Consider the following 18,899-nt stretch of genomic DNA (forward strand, 5'->3'; position numbering starts at 1 on the left):
TAGCAATTTATCATTACGTGGGAACGGACCAAAGAAACTGTTCGAATTAACCATGTTTTCGAGCTATCCGTGGCCGAGTTATCCATGTTTGACTGTACTTGTAAATTTGTATGCGCTGTCAGCACAGAATGCGCTAAAAAAGCGACCAAGAATTGCAGATTAACATACATATTAACATATTAACGGATTACATAACTGCAATGGGATAAGCTTGATCAACTGTAAAAAGTTGAAAGACAATAGAAGTCGTTACAAATTTTGTCTTGTCTCTCCATTTATTGTGAGTAGTACCTTTACGATGTCCTGTAACATGTCTCTGTATGTTTTTGCTTTAGTTTATGGTTATATACACCCTTTTATAACCTTTCAGCAAGTAATTTACTTCAAGAGAGAGCACTGTCTGGTGGCTGAACATTACAGTCGGTATGACAGCTATCTCTAGCGTGAGCAGCTCTGAACCTTTTACAATTAGTGGCTTCAATTGTCTGCTAAGTGCTGCCGGAGTCCCACTGAACACCAAATAGAAGAGCGAGTCAAGGAATTAACATAACCAGATATGCACAATAATATCTACTGCGGTCAGCATCACAGTAGGGTGATCATCAAATACTTCGGATTGGAATCTGCATTACCTGCCAGGAAGGAAGCCATAATGGCTAAAATGCAAATCTAAGTTGAAGATTTGCATCGAACGCAAGCCTTTGTTAGCCAACCTATAGCTAACAATTTCTACTAATACTGGTATGTGGTTTGAGAGGAATCAGGTATTTATGTTAGGCAATAATCTCTCTTCAGAGAGTCCAGTGACCTGCTGAGTCACTGGATCATAAATGCATTCTATTCTTAAAAGCCTTGTAATAAAGAAAACACTGACGTTGCTGACCCTCGTTTCTTGTAATGTTTTGCAAACGGCATCCAGTTAATTGCCTTAACAAACTCCGCAGAGCTTACAAAGTGCTCAAAAGGAAATTAAATAAAAGATAATATTTACTTCACAACAAATAATTGATCAAATATTTACTATAATAAGAGCCATGTCTGTCTGTCTGTCCGAAGCAACGTTATAAGCGTTAGGAAAAAAGATTACACTGCAAAGGGGTTGAACCCGGACACTCACATTTCTAGCTAAGTATACTACTGCCTGCACAGTTCAACTACCTAACCCTATTGCGGACTAATTGTAGACATACTTATTACATTTACTTCTTACACATGACGATCTCTCATGGCGCATGATACTGCTGCTGTACTAGTTTATATATAAAGAAAGACGAGGTTTTAGTGAACAAAAAAGCAGTTGGTTTTACTGAGATAACAGAGAAATTTTGCCTCAATTGCGAAATGATAAGCAGAAGAGTCGAATTAGAATTTTTATATTTGTTCCATTATATCATCAAGCTTTGCTATTGGAAAGTTATCAGCCTACAGACTTAACAGAATAAACAAGCAAAAACCTCATTTGGAATCTACCTCAGGTGCGCCAAACATTATGTAAAACATTAACATTGCATAAGAAACAAACGGGCGGCATGTGCTCAGCTGCATGGCATAGTTTATTGCTATGCTGAAAATTACACAACCACGAAGACATTTTAATACGGCGGTCGATGAAAAACAGGAATGCTAAATATAAACAGCATTCTTGGCAGATCGTTGTGCATAAACAGAACATCGATGCAAACAACAAAATGATCAACAATTTCGCGAACACTTTAGTGTCTTGAAACCAGAATTACAAATATGGTAGGCCTAATTACAAAAAAGCAAAGTAAAAATACATAGTAGGAATTGTCTCCTTGTCTACCCAAAGGTGTGTTGAAGGAAGGAGAGAGGGTTTGTTATAATGAGTAATATTGGATATCCCTAGAGTATCATAAGATAGACACCAAGCAACTATCACCAACTTATGTAAGCTCTTCAAACAGAACCCGGAGTCACATTTCATATACCAGTTAAATTCCCGTAGGAAACACTGCGTAGCGATTGCATTTATGACAGAGGAGTCGATGATGTGCATCCCAACGGGAAGCATTGCGACTGCCTATGAACATATATATGTGTATATAAGCAAACTCTATTCCTTCATGAGCTCTGTACCTACGACGTTTGATTTTGATTTTTATAGACAGCTAGAACAGCAATTTGATAACCTGAGATTCCGATGCCCAGAAGCTTCCTTACAAACTCAATGAGTATCTGAATGTGAAGGAGTCTGAGCTTTTAAGGTTAACATTAACAACGTGAATAGTTATAACGCATGGCCTAACACAATAATAGCCAGACAACCTGTAAATTGCAGCAGGAGAAACTAGTTGGATCAATGTTGGGCAAACTATTTCCTAAACTAAGCACATTTTAATATCTCTAAACATTACACAGATTGTATGTATATATTTACATTTCTTTACTCTTCAATACAGCTCTATAGACTTTTATACAACCGTACACACCTCTGCATACCTCTCTACAGCTCTTTATATCTCTATACAGCCCTTTACAACTCTATACAGCTTCTATATACCTCTGTATACCTCTATACACCTCTCTACAGCTCCATACATCTCCATACAATTCTATACAGCTTTCGATAGCCCACATCCCTTAAACCTCTATACAGTTGTATACGCCTATACACACCTCCACATACTTTTCTACAGCACTTTATACTTTTATACAGCCCTGTAAAACTCTACAGCTTCTATGCACCTTTGTACACCTCTGTAGACCTCTCTACAGTTCCATTCATCCACATACAACTCTATACAGCTTTAAATAGTCCCTCATAAACCTTTATACAGTTGTATACACCTGTATACAACTGTATACATCAGTTGTATACACCTGTATACAACTGTATACATCAGTTGTATACACCTGTATACAACTGTATACATCAGTTGTATACACCTGTATACATCTCTATACAATTCTATACACTTTAACACACTCTGAAACACTGCTGTACAGTATTATATGTTTCTATACACAACTTACACAGTTCCATACTACGTACAAACCGAGATGTTAATCAATGGATGATATAGACTAATCTAAATAATATTTATATATTAAATAAATAATAAGTTATATGACACCTGCCTATGTTAGTCATGCTGTAACAATACCTATTAGTAGTACTGTACATACATATTATTATAATATACTTAAAATATCTCCTGATGCTGACAACATGTTCTATGTGTCAGCACTGAAAAGGGCAGCAGATGTCATGGAGGTTCATAAGCGAGTCTCAAGTGTTGATAGAGTCTGACACGGCTCTCACGCGTCTCTTGAGGCAGAATATACAGCTAGGCACGTAAATGGATCATTATAAGATAAATTAAAATGAATTATTACTTTGTTTAAGTAAGGCGAATGTTATCACAGCTCTCTAGAATGTAGTTAAAAGCTTACATTGATTGATACAAGCCAATTATAAGATCAACTTGTAGGAAGGAAAGAGCTGATGCCTACTGACTTCTATGGTAAAATTTTGTCTGAATGCTGACATTGAAGGGTTCAAAGACTGCTTTTACTTGTTGTTTGGAATAGAAAAGTAAAGGAATAGGCATGAGAATTCTTTCTTATTTTGAAGGTTGTTTAGCACAAGTTTTGGATAAAGCTAGCGCCGAGAGCAATGAATTTAGTAGCTGTTGAGCATTTCAGAAATCACGACTTACAACTACTGCATTAACTGTGTTTTGTAGCCACTTCTAAAGGTTATAGTTTTGTGTGTTCACTACCTGCTTATGCTCTACATTGGGCTATCTGAGTATGTTTAATAACTTTGAGAGTGCATTATATAGGACCCCGAATGAGAGGGTGGGGAACTCATTCAACAAGGAGTTGATCAAATATTAGTAATACTTAGACTCGACAGCGCTGCCTTTAGACTCCTAAGTGCTCAGTTAAAACTCAAGTATTGACTGGTCAATTAGCAACTTCACAATTGCATTGTCAACAAGAGACTTCATGAAATCTCACACTTGTCTGGACATTGATTCTTTAGAAAAAATATTCAAATCACGTGATGGAAGCATGAAAAGAAACAGCAGAAGTCATGCTATGTGATGCAGATGATCGATTTTCGATATTGAATAGCAAGCAATTTTATCTCACAGCGTATTTAATTGGTTTAAATAACAACCAAGTGACACAAAAACATAGTTGAAGTGCTTCAAGCATATCGATAAGAGATATTTCATGAAATAGCTCAGATATTAAATATTCCCAGATATGGTTATAAGTAACTATTAAATTTCAACTTGTCTTATTTTGAGAAGAGAATAAAAGGAATACACTAAACACATAAAACATTACTTAGAAAGAGAAGACAACACGTTGTTGCTTCTCATGACACATCTCTCAAGCCACTATAACCATAATTTTATAATGAAATATTAACCTCAAAGAGATTGAGTGAAATAAAGGCTAGACAGACTCGAAAAGAGAAGGCAACTACCTATTTAACAGTCACACATAAAAAGCTAAGAATTGAAAAACTTGCTAAAATAAACCTCCAGCTGACTGACACCTCTCACACAGCTTTTCTACTAGTTCAAAGCCTGGAAGCGTTAAACGGATTACCTGATAGGCTCAACCATTGTTGGGTAAACAACTTCAAAAGACCTTATATGTTTCTATATGTATGTAATACTGCTTCAAAATGAACAACATCGTGTGATGCAATTTTTTGTTAAGCATATGAGAGAAAACTATGGGACACGAGCTAGAATTGTCAACAATGTGCCGATAGTTATGCACTTTGCATGGTATGTCTGCCACTTGCTCTGCTAGTACCTGTTAATTAAAGTGCACACTATCTACTTCTATACTAAAAAAGTGTTTCTGGTATAGAAGTAGATCAGACAGTGGTGGCAAATTGATTGGTCTAAAAAACTGAGCAGTACGATTCCGTAGCTTGGTATGAACTGACAATAAAGTTATCATATGTACTCAATTAAGGAGTTGTCCCACTTCTTTCAAACGGTACAAAGTTGGCCATCATTCCAACTCCAAGTTCATCCCGTGTGTCATATATGAACAACTATAATTTTGGCTTACGATAAATGCCATATATGCATATAGTTTAATTGCAGTGACAACAAGTACTTGTACACTAAAAAAGTATATACTCATAATTTATAGGCTTTCCATTTACTGAAATACGCTTTCAATTCTGTAAAGCTAATGCAGAATATCATGATAAGTTCAAGTACTCCATATCCATTGTAAGCTGCAGCAGTAAAAACTGAAGGTATTCTATATCCTAAACATCAGCGTTGATAAAAACCCTCAAAAGCATCTTATGCAACTTTTTCCTGCACAAAGTTACCCACCAGTTTTTGTTGATACTCGACAGCTTGTAGGCTCCAGCTCTGAACTCTAGCGATAAACTGCTGGCAGAGGAGGCCAACTATCAAACTCACAATTCGTTCACCTTTGAGTGATTTATTGAAATGAATTGTTGATAGTAGAGCCGAACAGAAGATACCAACAAAAGAATCAGAAAGATCTGCCAACATTTGAGACAATAGAAAATACTATTGTAAACAAATGTGACAGAGTGAGTTTATACGCCTCGTCAATAAAATGCTACCGCATCAATAATCATTATTATACGGCCTTATAATGATAATAACAATATTAAAAGGCGTACAACAATAATTCGGACGATGTACCAATCCTGCATTGTTAAATGACAGCCTCTGCTAGAAAGATAATCACTCATATGTCAATATGTCAGCACTGATGTGGAGCATTCTAACCCTTTCACCCATCTTCACAACAGATCTTACTACCCCTGATGGTTATGCTATTGTATAAAAGACCAGCTAGCCTTAGCTCCAAAGGCACGCAAGCAACTCAAAAAACTACACCATCATTTACATAAATGGAATCAGATATTGGTTTTATCTCTTGATATCATAAATATCATCGAAGTTGACTGGGAAGATTGTGCCTGGCTTCTGGTACCTGTAAATGCACCTGCAGGGTATACGACTGAAGGTGATGCCTTACAATCTGCACATGATGTTAATTCTATCTTCATTTTTATCAAACCTTTAAAAATCTGGTATATCCCTGAAAATGTTCTTACAAATTGAGTATGAGTTAGCAGAGCAGGTAAAGGGCAATAGCAACTAGCAGATTTAATCTTTTGTATTGACTATACAACTTGGTGCAGATCAGAAGAAGTAATGACAGGTTCAACTACGGTATGTGGTTATGTTTAACAAAGCTAAACATCTCCATTTATGCCTTTTATACCAGAGGTTCTAGTAGCTTTATGTCAGCTGATGAAATTGGAATTTCCCGAACGGAGATATAACTACTACATTAATACTTTTTTGAATAATCGCAGAACACGCGCTTCAAGCTTTTTTAGGTCTTGAATATTAATGAGAATTTTGATAATTTTTAAGAAGGGTTTATCTTCGAGTAAATCTATAGCTGATCTATATTTTGTAGGTAAAAGAGCGTTCTTAAGACCACACATGGAGAAGCCTTTTGATAGGCTACTCAAGGAGACACAACATGCCGTGAATAGACTGACTAAAACAAATTTCATGATAGAAAGTGTAGAGCAGTTGCTGTAGATACGTAGTGAGTAGTCATATGAATTCCAAAGATATTGTTGGCCATATATGCTAATGAAGTTATATGATTCATGTATGAATCATATAACTTGGGTGATTATATATAGGTAATTACTTGTTCTAATAGATACAGTTCACTTAATATAATTCTTGTTACGGCCACAAGCGCTATTTGGAGTCTTTTTTAAAACCCTGAAACTGAGAAATGGGTGTAAGGCGAGTTTTTTGATCAGCCAAACTTACAGACTAAAAAAAACTGACAGGAGCCAATCAAATTTCACCCATTCTTGTATATGTAGACCAGTCAATACATATGACTGCAATTTGCCAGCAGATGCAGAAATTGATACACAATCGCCAAATCGATTTCTCAAAGAAGCTAAAGATAGTGGAGAATAAACAGTTAGATTTTTAAAGAGACAGTAGACCCTAAGCTATCGATAGATTGCCATCCAAGATCTAGAGGCAATATGTCTGTAAAACATCCACATTAGCATGAGACAATGAGTACTTCAGCGAGAAGACAACTGCTAAGCAACGAGATTGAACTGTACTTATTTATTAAACAACTCATATCTACTCAAGTCAACTACGCCACTTTCACTATTATGATTTAGACTCAAAAGCAAGAGATTGAGAAAGTCAGCTTATCACTGAGCAACTTATTCTTTCTACTATATGTTCTACATAAGAACTACGGATTAAATATGGAATCATTTATGCATCACTAAGCTTCGCTAGAGGTCATTGTTTTGACCTATTGCTTCGTTAGAGGTCCTTGTTTTGACCTATTGCTTCGCTAGAGTTCCTTGTTTTGATCTGTTGCTTCACTAGAGGTCCTTGTTTTGACCTATTGCTTTGCTAGAGGTCCTTCTTTATTTCTTACTTTTCTTTTTTAAAAGAATGTGTCGAATGAACAAAGCTAAAAGCAATCCTAAGCCTTCACGATACCATCTCTTGACAACCGTCAGTTTGTACATTCAAACACATTTAACACCTATTCAGTTGAAGCTCATATCCCTATAAAACTGCACCATAACTTATCCATTTCACTTCACAAACCAAAACCTTATGCTAACTCCTTACTAAATACTGCAAGTAGCCACATGCCTGAGAATGTGGGTGCTATATAACTATAACTATTTTATAACTATATAAAACTAGATAAGTTAAGCAAAAAAAACTAAACAAAGAAATAATAAAAAGATATTAGTAAAGTTGTTTACCCTGAAGAGCATAAGAACAGAAGTGTAGGCTTGGCGATGAGTAGGTTCAGAAAGTGGTGATGGAGCTATGTGGTGTAACCTAGACTGGCATAGACCAGGTGATGTTTCAATGACCTTGAGTTACCCACATTTTATTATTTTTATATTTTGTAAGTTTCCTTCTTCAGTCTCACGAGTTTCTTTATTTTGACTTGAGAAACGTAAAAAATGTTGAACATAGCCTATTGTAAGTTACTTTGGGTGGGGAGCCACACATTTGCTCAGGTGTTGTGTAGATTGTTGGAAAACTTCTATGTTAAGACAACCAAAAATAATGGTTTGACTAGACTGCCTGTAAAGGAAGACAAAAGTAAAAGCGGCAATGCGAGGTTTTTCTGCTATGAAATATGTATTGAATCAAATCATTAAACTGCCAATCATTGAACTTTATTAATATTAATGCTATAATATAATATGAAGATGATAATAATAATCATGTTCTTTGTATGACAAACCGATAGTAAAGACACTATTTTTAATTGATGCATTATAATATGAATCGCAGCATTGACAAGCAATTTTAGTTCATTTTTGACAGTAATGAAAATTGCTCGAGTGCATAGACGAGAGGAATAAACTATAATAAAAACTAAAACAGCTCATAAAAATGGCGCAGTTACAGATACCATCACAGTGTCTTTATTCTAACAATTTACTTTTTGAGTCTCCTGGTTGCTTTCTTTGTAACGCGAGCTGTAGATCCAATAGAAAAGCTAGAAGTAGAATCATTTGTGGAAACATCTTTACTTACTGCGATACTATCACTTGGAACAGCTGAAAAAGAGCTGCTAGTATTTTTTTGAGAGAATAGCGATGACTGTCCAGATCCAACAACTGAATTCCCAAACTTACTAGCTGTGTTACTAACTACGGATGTCGAGGCCCCAAACATACTTCCTGAATTCCCAAACTTACTAGCTGTGTTACCAACTGCAGATGTCGAGGCCCCAAACATGCTTCCTGAATGGCCAAATACACTGGCTGACGTCTCAGGAGCACTGACCAAAGTTCCAGACACGCTGGTTGCAGTACCGAATGCACTTCCTGAAGTACCAAACATACTGGCTGAAGTAACTGATGCATTACTGAATGGAGAGTTACTCGCAGCCAAATTAGCAGAGCTGCTTGAAGTTTTATTAGATCTTCCAAATGTAAAAATAGATTTTTCATCGGAAATATCAGCTGGTTGTTGTGCAGTAGTAGCAATTCCTAGTGAACTGCGAGGCTTCACCGAACCACTGTTTGATGAGGAGACAACCCCAAGCTGAAGCGCTAGTGCTTGCTTGGTTGAATCAGTGGTCGTACTCACTGCTGGGCGACTAGAAAGTGGCCCAAAGTTAAAGAGAAGAGGAGTCTCTTTCTCAGACGATGGCTGTGCCGAGGTTGCCTGATTAGTTGATCCAAATTTAAACGAAGAAGTTGCAGAAGATTTCCCAAAGCTAAATAAAGAACTTCCTCCAGATGGAACACTCGAAATGGAAGAAACACTTTGTTCTGTGGATGGTGAAGAAAGAGTAGCTAGCTTGGTTTCAGAGACAGAAGAGTCTGTGGGGGCTTTGCTGAAGGAAGTGAAAAAGCCCCCTACAGAGTGTCCGCTAGCCTGACTGACATCGGACAGAGATGATTTGGGAACACCACCTGCTGTGGCAAAATTTGCTTCCTGAGATACATCAGCAGTTGGCAGTTTAAATGAAAACTGTGTAAAAGCAGGAGCTGATGATTTGTCGACAGCTGGAAAGGAGCTGGTTGTAACTGCGGAAGATACAGACTTTGTCGGGCTGTTACCCTTGATCGGGAACACAGAAGAGAGAGAAAAGCCCTTACTAAGTGGTGGTAATTCTTTCGCAGATGAAACTAAGCCCGCCTTCTCTGGTGCAACACTGCCAGGTTTGCTTGTCTCACAACAAACACACTTGATGGCAGTGTCAACATTTGAAACCAGACAAGTCTCACATGCCCAGCCAGCTGGAGACTTGTTCCAGCCTGCTGTCTCTGTCCCTGAAATATAACAAAATGTTGCAGTGACCCATTCTGCCCTATAGGCCTTGTTATAGTTTCGAACAGTATATAGCTAACAGAATATCTCGTGTACGACGGAGTAAATGCCCAACATAGGCGGTAGAAGAGATTTGCTGGGAGAGTCTACACCTCATATTTAGAAAAGATTGCTATAACAAAGAAGTCTACATTTTTCAACGAGATATGTTCGAAGAATACCAAATTTTAATGTAGGATTCAAAAGCCCGCTTAAGAAGCACTTCATTCAACCATATTGTTGCATGATAACCAAACATCGAGCTAAAATGCACTCCCAAGACACATATAGAAGTTGAAAGATTTTCACAGTTAACTAGAAAAAAATTAAAAGAATCTTTTCAATTGAGTCAACATTTTATAACACGGACTTGACAACAGGTTAGCTCTAGAGCATAATCTTGTGAAGCGACAAAAATGTGTTTAAAATGTTCACTAGATGAGGAGAGCATAACTTCAAAGTTACCAGTAAGGTCGTTAGCCTGTGGAATAGCAGTTGGGGCAGCAGAAGTTGGGGCAGCAGCACCGCAAGCCACACAGGATGAGGAATGACCAGAATTAGACAGCAGACACGTCATACAATTCCATTGACCTGTCAAGCATCAATCCAGCATAATAAGCAATTAAATTCTATGATTTCATTATAGAACTAGGCCAATTGGGACACGCAACCTAATGTCGAAACATTTGATTTAGCTTGACAACATTTTTTCAAAGCCATCTTTCCAAACAAAAGATTTTAACAGCTGAGTCGAATTAAGTTCATGAAAAATTACCAAGCTACCCACAGGATATAGATGTGAAATGCTAAGATAATCCGAACAGATAATAACCGGCTCGTTCCCACCCACAACTTACCTTTCTGTTTCTCTATCAATGATCCCCAGCCGCTAACTGTGTTTACCTGCTTGGCAGGTTCCTCTTTGGCAGGTGTCTGACAGGCGGCGCAAACAGCCTGTGCCATGTCATTAGGAGAAGTGCACACAGAGCAGTTCCAACGCTTATCTGCGTTCTGAAAGAGAGAATTCCAATTTCCTGTAATCGATGGCGGCTTAGTAGGCAACTCTTTCGATTCAACAACTGTTTCTTGCTTAATAGATGGATTCAGAGAGCCACAGGCTGCGCATGATTTTATGTCCATGTCATTTTGTACCAAACAGGAAGTACAGCTCCACTTTTCTGTCGACTGTTGAAACATATTGCCCCAACCACCAGAGGCTGCTGGAAGGTTTGATGCAGGTTTGAACGGCTTTGAAGAGCCACAGGCTACACATTTGTCCACTTTTGCCTCATTTTGGACCAAGCAAGTGCTACAGCTCCATTTATCACCAGACTTGATAAGATTGCCCCACCCAGAAGAGATGGGGTTGGCAGCGGTAGACGACTTTTGAGTGGGATTGGGAGTTGTACAAGCGACGCATTTGTCTGAAGAAGCATCATTTTGGACGAGGCAACTACTGCATGACCATTTGTCAGTTGAGCCCTTCATTAGATCTCCCCAGCCACTAGACGTATTGGCAGATGAGACCTTAAAGTTATCTCCTCCTGTAACTGGCTTTGAAGAATTGCATGCAACACAGTTGGTGACTCCGTCATCATTCTGTATAAGGCATGTGGCACAGCTCCATTTTGAAACAGAACCCTTTAGCAAATTTCCCCAGCCACTTGTAGGTGCCACGGGTTTCTTTGCTTCACCACTAACCTTCGAAGCGCCACAAGCCACGCACTTTTCAACTAAATGGCTGTTCTGAAGGAGACACACTGAACAGTTCCACATGTCACTTACGCCTGCTATCAATTTACCCCAACCATTATGTTCAGGATTAGCAGAGGAGCTAGTAGCAGCAGATGACTGGCCAGTGTTAGAGGCCTGACAGGCCACACAATTATCTCCCCTTTCTACATTTTTATGTAAACAGGAACTGCATTTTTGCCCCTGCTCTTCTTTATCTGCGTCTACCGAGTCGAAAATAGAAATTTTAATAGCCTGTTCATCTTTAGCGGTAACCTTTGAAGTCAAATCCGCTTTAGCTGGTGAAGTGAATACAAATGACCCATCAGGGGAATTAGGAGAGGGAAAAGTAGCTGTCATGAAAGTAACAGGCTGAGGAGAACAAAAGGTAAATTGCTCAGATGAAGTAAAAGAAGGACTATGACTGAGATGTGAGGTAATAATAGGCTGTTGTGAATGCAATGCAGACATCGATGCTACGCTGCCAGCATATTCCTGTGATGACTTCTTGGCACTGTAATGCAGGCGCTCTTTTCGCATTTTCCCACCACCAGCTTGTGTGGTAGACGAGGTACTATTACTTACTTGGGTATCGCTGATACCCATTCGTGATGACCACTTACCAGAGACAGTGGAGGCTGGCTGTCGAGCATTCTGTTTTTCTAAGTTAGACCTATTGAAAGCATCGTTTCCTGCTGATATACTGGAAGAACGGCTAACAGATGCATTCTTCTTGCGTAGGTAGACAGCAGGACTAAACAGTTTCTCGCTTTTACCACCTTCCTGCATAGTCTTCCTCCGCTCCAAACCTGTTTCATGGAGAGCTTTTAGAATTAGTTTTGCAGCTGAACTATTTCCTGTGAAGGACTTTGTAACTTCTTCAGTTTCCTTCTTGACCTTTTTAGCCCGTTTATAGGGAGTAGCACGTGAGAAGTTATATCCCCTTTGTCCAGATGCTCCTCCAAAGACAGTTTTTCCAGGATAAAAAGATGAGTTTCCAAGAGAGCTAGAGTCCAGCATAGAACAGTCCATGGTCTCACTAAAAGACTTGGCAAATATGCTCACGTTAAATGATTTTCGCTTGCTTGTGGAACCAAGGATAGTGCCGCAAGCGTCTGAGTAAGGCTGATATGAGCTTTGTTGCTCCTCATGGTGCCTCTCGGTTAGTACTGGCTTGTTGTGACCTGCCAATAACATTGCTAAACTGGTAATATATGCGAGCTGTGTAACAAAGTTGAAGAAAAAGAAAATTTTGCATGTAAACTTTGGACAGTTCAAAATATGCTTTGCATGTTAAAAATACTAGCCTAGTGTTTCGGTTGAGCATTTTTACTCTACCAACCACCAGACTCTCAATTTTTCTTTGATTTTTATAAAAAAAAGTGCATGTGAAAAACAGAAGAGTGGTCTTAAGTTCAACATTACATGGCACTTCATTCAACTGATAGTTCCATTTTAAACCAATTGACTATGCAGTTGCTGTAGTCAATATTCTCCTTGTCTAGTAATTTTCTTTAAAACCATACAAATCACATTACAATGAAAATATAAGTAAACTTATATTTGCTTCAAAAACCTGTCGGGAACTAAAAGTTAGTTTTCAACGTATGTTTCCTATTTGCAATCTATGAAAGTGACCTACTTTTTATAAGACAAAATGTTGTAGGCAAGGTTTTGCATGCGTAACACAGCAACATTAAATTTGGTAAAGCGCTACATCGCCACACCAGAACTACGTTAGCTCATGATCGGCTATCAAGCGCAACAAGTTTAAGCAAAGATGAAGAGCCTCAAACAGCTGCAGTGATTCCAGGATGCTGATCGTGTTCGTGCAAAGGCGACTATTCAACGGTATGTAATTTTAGCTGCACTTGAAGTGAAAGGTAGCTAAAATATTTTGATATTCAAGATAAGGCAACGGAAGAAATCTTTCCATTTAATAACTGTATAAAGGCTTGTTACTTTTACTCAAAACTTGCATATTTTAAAATATGAACATGTAAACGGCCATTTTTAGCAAAATGCAATCAAGGATCAGAGAGCTGCGTAAATAATCAACGCTATTATTAGGTCGGTACAGCCAGTTGTTGCCAATACGCTTCATACCTCGACCAACTGCAAATATACTTAACTTATGCACAACTGAGCACAGGCATCCATAGGTGGATCATGGCAAAAATTTAAATATAAAATAGTGAACAAGTCCAGCGAGGGTGAGCGGAGTCTTGTCTTATAACTTACTAAACTGTCTAGTGAAGGAGCTGTTTGCAGCGGTTACACCAGGCAGGTCATACGGACTGTCCTGTCCTGTTAGGCTAGTCTGTCCACCCAGGCTAGATTGTCCACCCAGGCCAGACTGTCCAGCAAAGCCTAATAATGAAGTGGACTGGTGTTGTTCAGATGAGCTGGACCTACGCGAGTAAGATGGATGATCTGAAAATGCTCTTTGCTGGACTCCAGAAACTGTAGAGCCCCCAACTGCTGCCTGAGACAATTCTGGAGTGTGTACATTTGAATGTTTCTGGATATATGCTGACCGGCTGTCATACGCTTGATCTTGTAAATCTACAATAAATCAATTCATTACTCTCTGTATGCTCTGGTTTAAACAGCAAGAATGCATGTAGTATGCAGACTGCATCTATAAACTCCATTTTGAACGATTAATATAGCCAGTGATAAGACGGTAAGCCTTGGACTTATAGAAGAACTAGCTGAATGCCCAGCGCTGCATGTGTAATACAAAAAGGTTTTGCATAGAAATTTTATTCTTAATCAACATACAACATTTCCCATTCTAACTTTTAAATGAAGGTAGTTTTTTATTTCTGTATATGTCTGGCCAAAGCATAATTCAAATATGTACAGTACACCCCCAGGATACGATTACCCTAATATACAATTTTTTCACCTTAGAAAGTAGAACATGACTTTTTCACCTCACCATACCAATCTTTTTTAACCATACGAATGCAACAAAATTTTTCACCGAGTTCAAATTCGGCAGCGCGTGTGCTTATAATGTACATGTATGTCAAAATTACAAAAACGCTGAAACTCTGTTTGCCGAAAATATTTCACATTTTTTGCTTAAAAGAGACGCAATGACTGACTTATTTTTGTTCAGGAATTCTTGAATGTAAAATGGTAATATTTTGCCTGTAAAACCAGTAGCAAAATTGGAGTTGTGATCTTTTTAAACAGAAGGCGAGTGGTCAGACAACTTCTTTTAAAGTGCTAACGAAAATCCACTTCATTACGAAAACAGCATGGTTAGGGCTTTCTTGCCGAATCGGGCTGAAAAAAGTTTTATAAACAGGATCGCTAAGAGTTATAGTTAAAGCAAAAACAGAAATTGATAAAATTTTAGTGATAAAAAGTTGAAATTCAGTAAAATAGTTAAAAATACGTACTAAAGCTTAGCTTTAAAGGTTGACTTGCAACAAAATTCACATTACAGTTATTTGGTATCAAGAGATTCACCATGTCTTACTCTGTTGTGTTGTAGGTGCCACATATGTGGAAATGTGATTAAAAGCTCTTAAAACCTAAAAATCGAAAAGCCGCCGTAAATTGGAATCCGTTTATTTCTCTGACGTAGTCATGAAATTTGGTTATTGTCTTGTCACGTGATGTTCTCAGGTAAATTGAAAGTCCAATAAAAAGCTCAATATAAAACTTATCGTAGCACTAGTTTATGACAAACACTTCGGGTTTTACCAGAGACCCTGTATCAAATATAGATGCTCGCTACTTTACAGTTTTGTTTCGGTTTGGTCTAATCGGCAAGTTGTAATCTGATCATGTGACCTAATACTTCGCAAATAATTTCTGCAGCACTTTTCGATTATCACAGGTGACCAACAGGCTCGTCATGATTATCAGACAATGATATGTACTCCTTCAAGCTAAGGTTAAAAAATTAAATGAACTTTTTACGGTAAGTTATAAAAGATATCACTGCTAAAAGTGACAGCATTACAATGACGATAAAACAGACGCGTAAGAACAATAGCCATGGTTTTATTGAACGCGTGAAGTATATTTGAGAAAATATTTTGACGAATAAGGCTGCATGAAAGTGTAAACAGAAACCATCTACCACAGCTACGTCACATTTGAGCCGTTTTGGAAAGAGAATCCAAACTACGACGGTCTCGTGTGACTGCGATTAACTGTTCGTTTTTTAGCTTTTAAGAGCTTGTAATCACATTTCCACATATTTTGCACCTACAACACAACAGATTAAGACATGGTGAATCTTTTCATATTAAATAACTGTAATGTGAATTTTGTTGCAAGTCAACCTATAAGTGAGTGTGTTTAGTAAGCTAAACTTATTTGAGGTAAATTCAAAGTTGATGTTACACGTATGCCTGTATTGAAGGTAAGAACTCCCTATCGATACATTATAATGTTACATTTTATTACAGATCATAACCACTAAGTACACTAAAGTTACTGTAGGTAACTATAGTTACTAATGTTAACATACAATTTTGTTACTAATTTTTAATATGTACGATACTTACATAAAATTTTGACGATTGTTACCGGGGTATGTTTGCATTATATAATTACTATGGTTTTTATACCCCTACATACAATGTTTTCACCATACGACGCCACACCTGGAATGAATCAAAATCATATCCTGAGGGTGCACTGTATTCAAAAGCTCAAGGCATAGCTAAAACAGATTGTTGAAAAACATTTCTTACTTCTTATGCTAAACATTCGCTCAAGATTTATAACAGTTTATAAACAGTGGCAGGTAATGTAGTTGCCAGCGGTTAAGCTTTTTACCCACTGAATTGGAGTAACTTAAGCTCGTAACTTGAGCTAGTCTAAATCTTTACTATTATAAAAGCCGTGATCGTTCGTTTGGAGCCTGTGTTAGAAAAAAAGGTTGCACCCCACAGGTATTGAACCCATACATTCGGATAAACAGATGTGAAGCCTAACGCACTGCCACTAAGCCACGCGACTACCTAGCCACATTTCAGATTAATCATGCAGATAACCACTATTCATCATGGTCCCTCACAGCGCATGGAACTGGAAGCATGCATATTTTAACCAATCGCTATTAACTGAACATACGCACACGACGACAAACACTTATACATAGTTGCACAGGTAATAGAATAATTACCTAATGAATTTGAGAAACTTAACTAGAAAACTAGATCTTTACTAAAACGATACCCACGTGTTGTATTATTTACTGAATCTGTATTTCTTAAAAATGAGAATAAATTTACCATGATGAGATAGAACAACTCGAGAGTACTTTAAAAATTTTAAAGGTACATTCAGTTCTAACAGACTGAACCAATGAGATACAAATGATGAATAAGCATTTTCAAATAAATACTTAAGTGCCCACCCATAGATGCTCCTTAACATTTTCTTCAATTCAATCAGAGTAAGACTTTATGATAAACTATTCAGCGAAATTTTAATTTATAACAATTAAACTTCGACTATTACTATGCTAGAACCGGCGAGTTTGTTTCTTCAGCTGAGCCAAGTAAACAGCACGTTTAGAGATGACAAACGTGAGCATAAAAATATTGGCAAGTCAAAAAGGGAAGGCTGCAGTAGGACAAACAGACTGCTCCGCTTGGCATCACATCTAGGGTTAGAGTTCCAGAGGTACAATAACATTCTAGATGTTAACTAAACATGCTCGTCTGATAATGTCTTTAAGGTATTAACAGATGTTTGTTAAAGCGACCATTTCAATTAAGGTAAATAAACAAGGTTTATCTTCATCTATGGGCCTACTAGGTACTAAGAGCATGTTCGATTAATAGAATGTTATAAACTAATTTTTTGAACATACCAGAATTTACAGTTTGCTGAGGCACTGGCTGCTGAGCATGTTCATCAGAATGGCCAGATGCGTTGATGAAGGAGCTAAGCCATGACGGAGTTAAGAAGTCTTTCATGGACTTAGTGACCTATCAAATGAAGCTTCTACATGTACATAATAATAGGAGATTCCTCAAGTGAGAATGATTGCAGCTAAAACTATAGACGAGTAAAAAGTAGCAGCAGGAGGTCAAGTAAACCTTTTTTAAACTCTTGCGTCATTCTATTTTTCGCGATCTTGTATTCAACTAGTACATGCGACAACTAATACGAAGTGAAGTGTGTTGTGTCTTGAACCCATTTCAAGTATTTTTTGTAACATCTGAGATGATTTGAAGCCGACATAAAGTAGGAAGCAGTCAATAAAACATCACACTTAATAATATACTACATGTAGGTCTATATGTGAATACACATTTACTCATTTTTTGGAGAATACATAAACATTACCATTAAACACTAACAAGAAAAATGCAATTAATTAAAGATTAAAAATGGAATTATTAAAGATTTTATGTACATATATATGGTCCCTGTGCAGCAGCCAACAACTAAAATTATCAGTACATTAGTGAGATGATGGGGTCAAAACTAATCATTTGAGTGATTAGAACAGCAAGGGTGTTTGTCCAAGTCTGCTAAAACAATTTACAAAACTTTCGGCCGTCGTTATTATTTTAGATGGTTTAAACTCAATATGCAATCAAATTATGAGAAGCAAGGTTAAAGGATACTCGCCTTGTTTAAAAACGAGCTCTCAGGCTCGAGATTATATTCAGTGTGGTCACGTCTGATTTTTTTGCGCACTGGACCATTATCCATTGCTAACAAAAAAGTAAAACAATCACAGTAATCCTACAACTGAACAACAACACCAACCTAGTCAAAAATCATATACATGCACACTATTTACAAATAACGATGCACTACCAAAATATAACATTCAGCGCCAATACTAAGCAATGTACGCATATATCGCTCAAACTGTAGGTTTTATGGCGCTGTTTTTGATTGGTGGGAAAATATACTAGCAAATTCAGGTAACAACAGCAGCAACAATATACACGATACAACAGCTAACAACTTTGCATAACTCACGCTGCAAATTATTAATGCCCACGTTGCTTTTAAACTGTGTTGCATATACAATCTTTGAAGTAGTTTTGAAACATAAATTACAAAAGTATCAGCTTAATATGATAATCGCGTATACCGGATAATAAAAAAATCAATTGATAATAAATAAACATTTTTTATGTTTTTAAAAATACAAATAAAAATTATATGATGTTTAATAAATGTAAATCTACAATAAAAAAAACTTACAACGTAAATAAATTAGTAGTTCTTATCTAAGCCAATCAGATACTACTGCAGAAAGGCTTTTTATAG

At 37.3% G+C, this 18,899-nt stretch overlaps 1 protein-coding gene across 2 annotated transcripts; it reads right to left on the minus strand.

Annotated features, from left to right (window-relative positions):
- Nucleotides 1-8,210: 8,210 nt before the first annotated feature.
- On the minus strand, nucleotides 8,211-17,592 carry LOC137388895 (nuclear pore complex protein Nup153-like). 2 transcript variants are annotated; one of them, XM_068075376.1, is made up of 5 exons: nucleotides 17,479-17,592; nucleotides 13,872-14,195; nucleotides 10,757-12,814; nucleotides 10,365-10,490; nucleotides 8,211-9,862 (listed from the first exon to the last, which is right to left on the minus strand). In XM_068075376.1, the coding sequence occupies exons 1-5, from the start codon at nucleotides 17,582-17,584 to the stop codon at nucleotides 8,517-8,519; spliced, it is 3,960 nt and encodes a 1,319-aa protein (XP_067931477.1). In that variant the 5' UTR covers nucleotides 17,585-17,592; the 3' UTR covers nucleotides 8,211-8,516. The 2 variants fall into 2 exon arrangements, with proteins under 2 accessions (XP_067931477.1, XP_067931479.1); XM_068075378.1 differs by lacking the exon at nucleotides 10,365-10,490.
- Nucleotides 17,593-18,899: the final 1,307 nt, after the last annotated feature.

The sequence above is a fragment of the Watersipora subatra genome, chromosome 2 (assembly GCF_963576615.1).
Source record: "Watersipora subatra chromosome 2, tzWatSuba1.1, whole genome shotgun sequence".
NCBI classification, from domain to species: Eukaryota; Metazoa; Bryozoa; class Gymnolaemata; order Cheilostomatida; family Watersiporidae; genus Watersipora; species Watersipora subatra.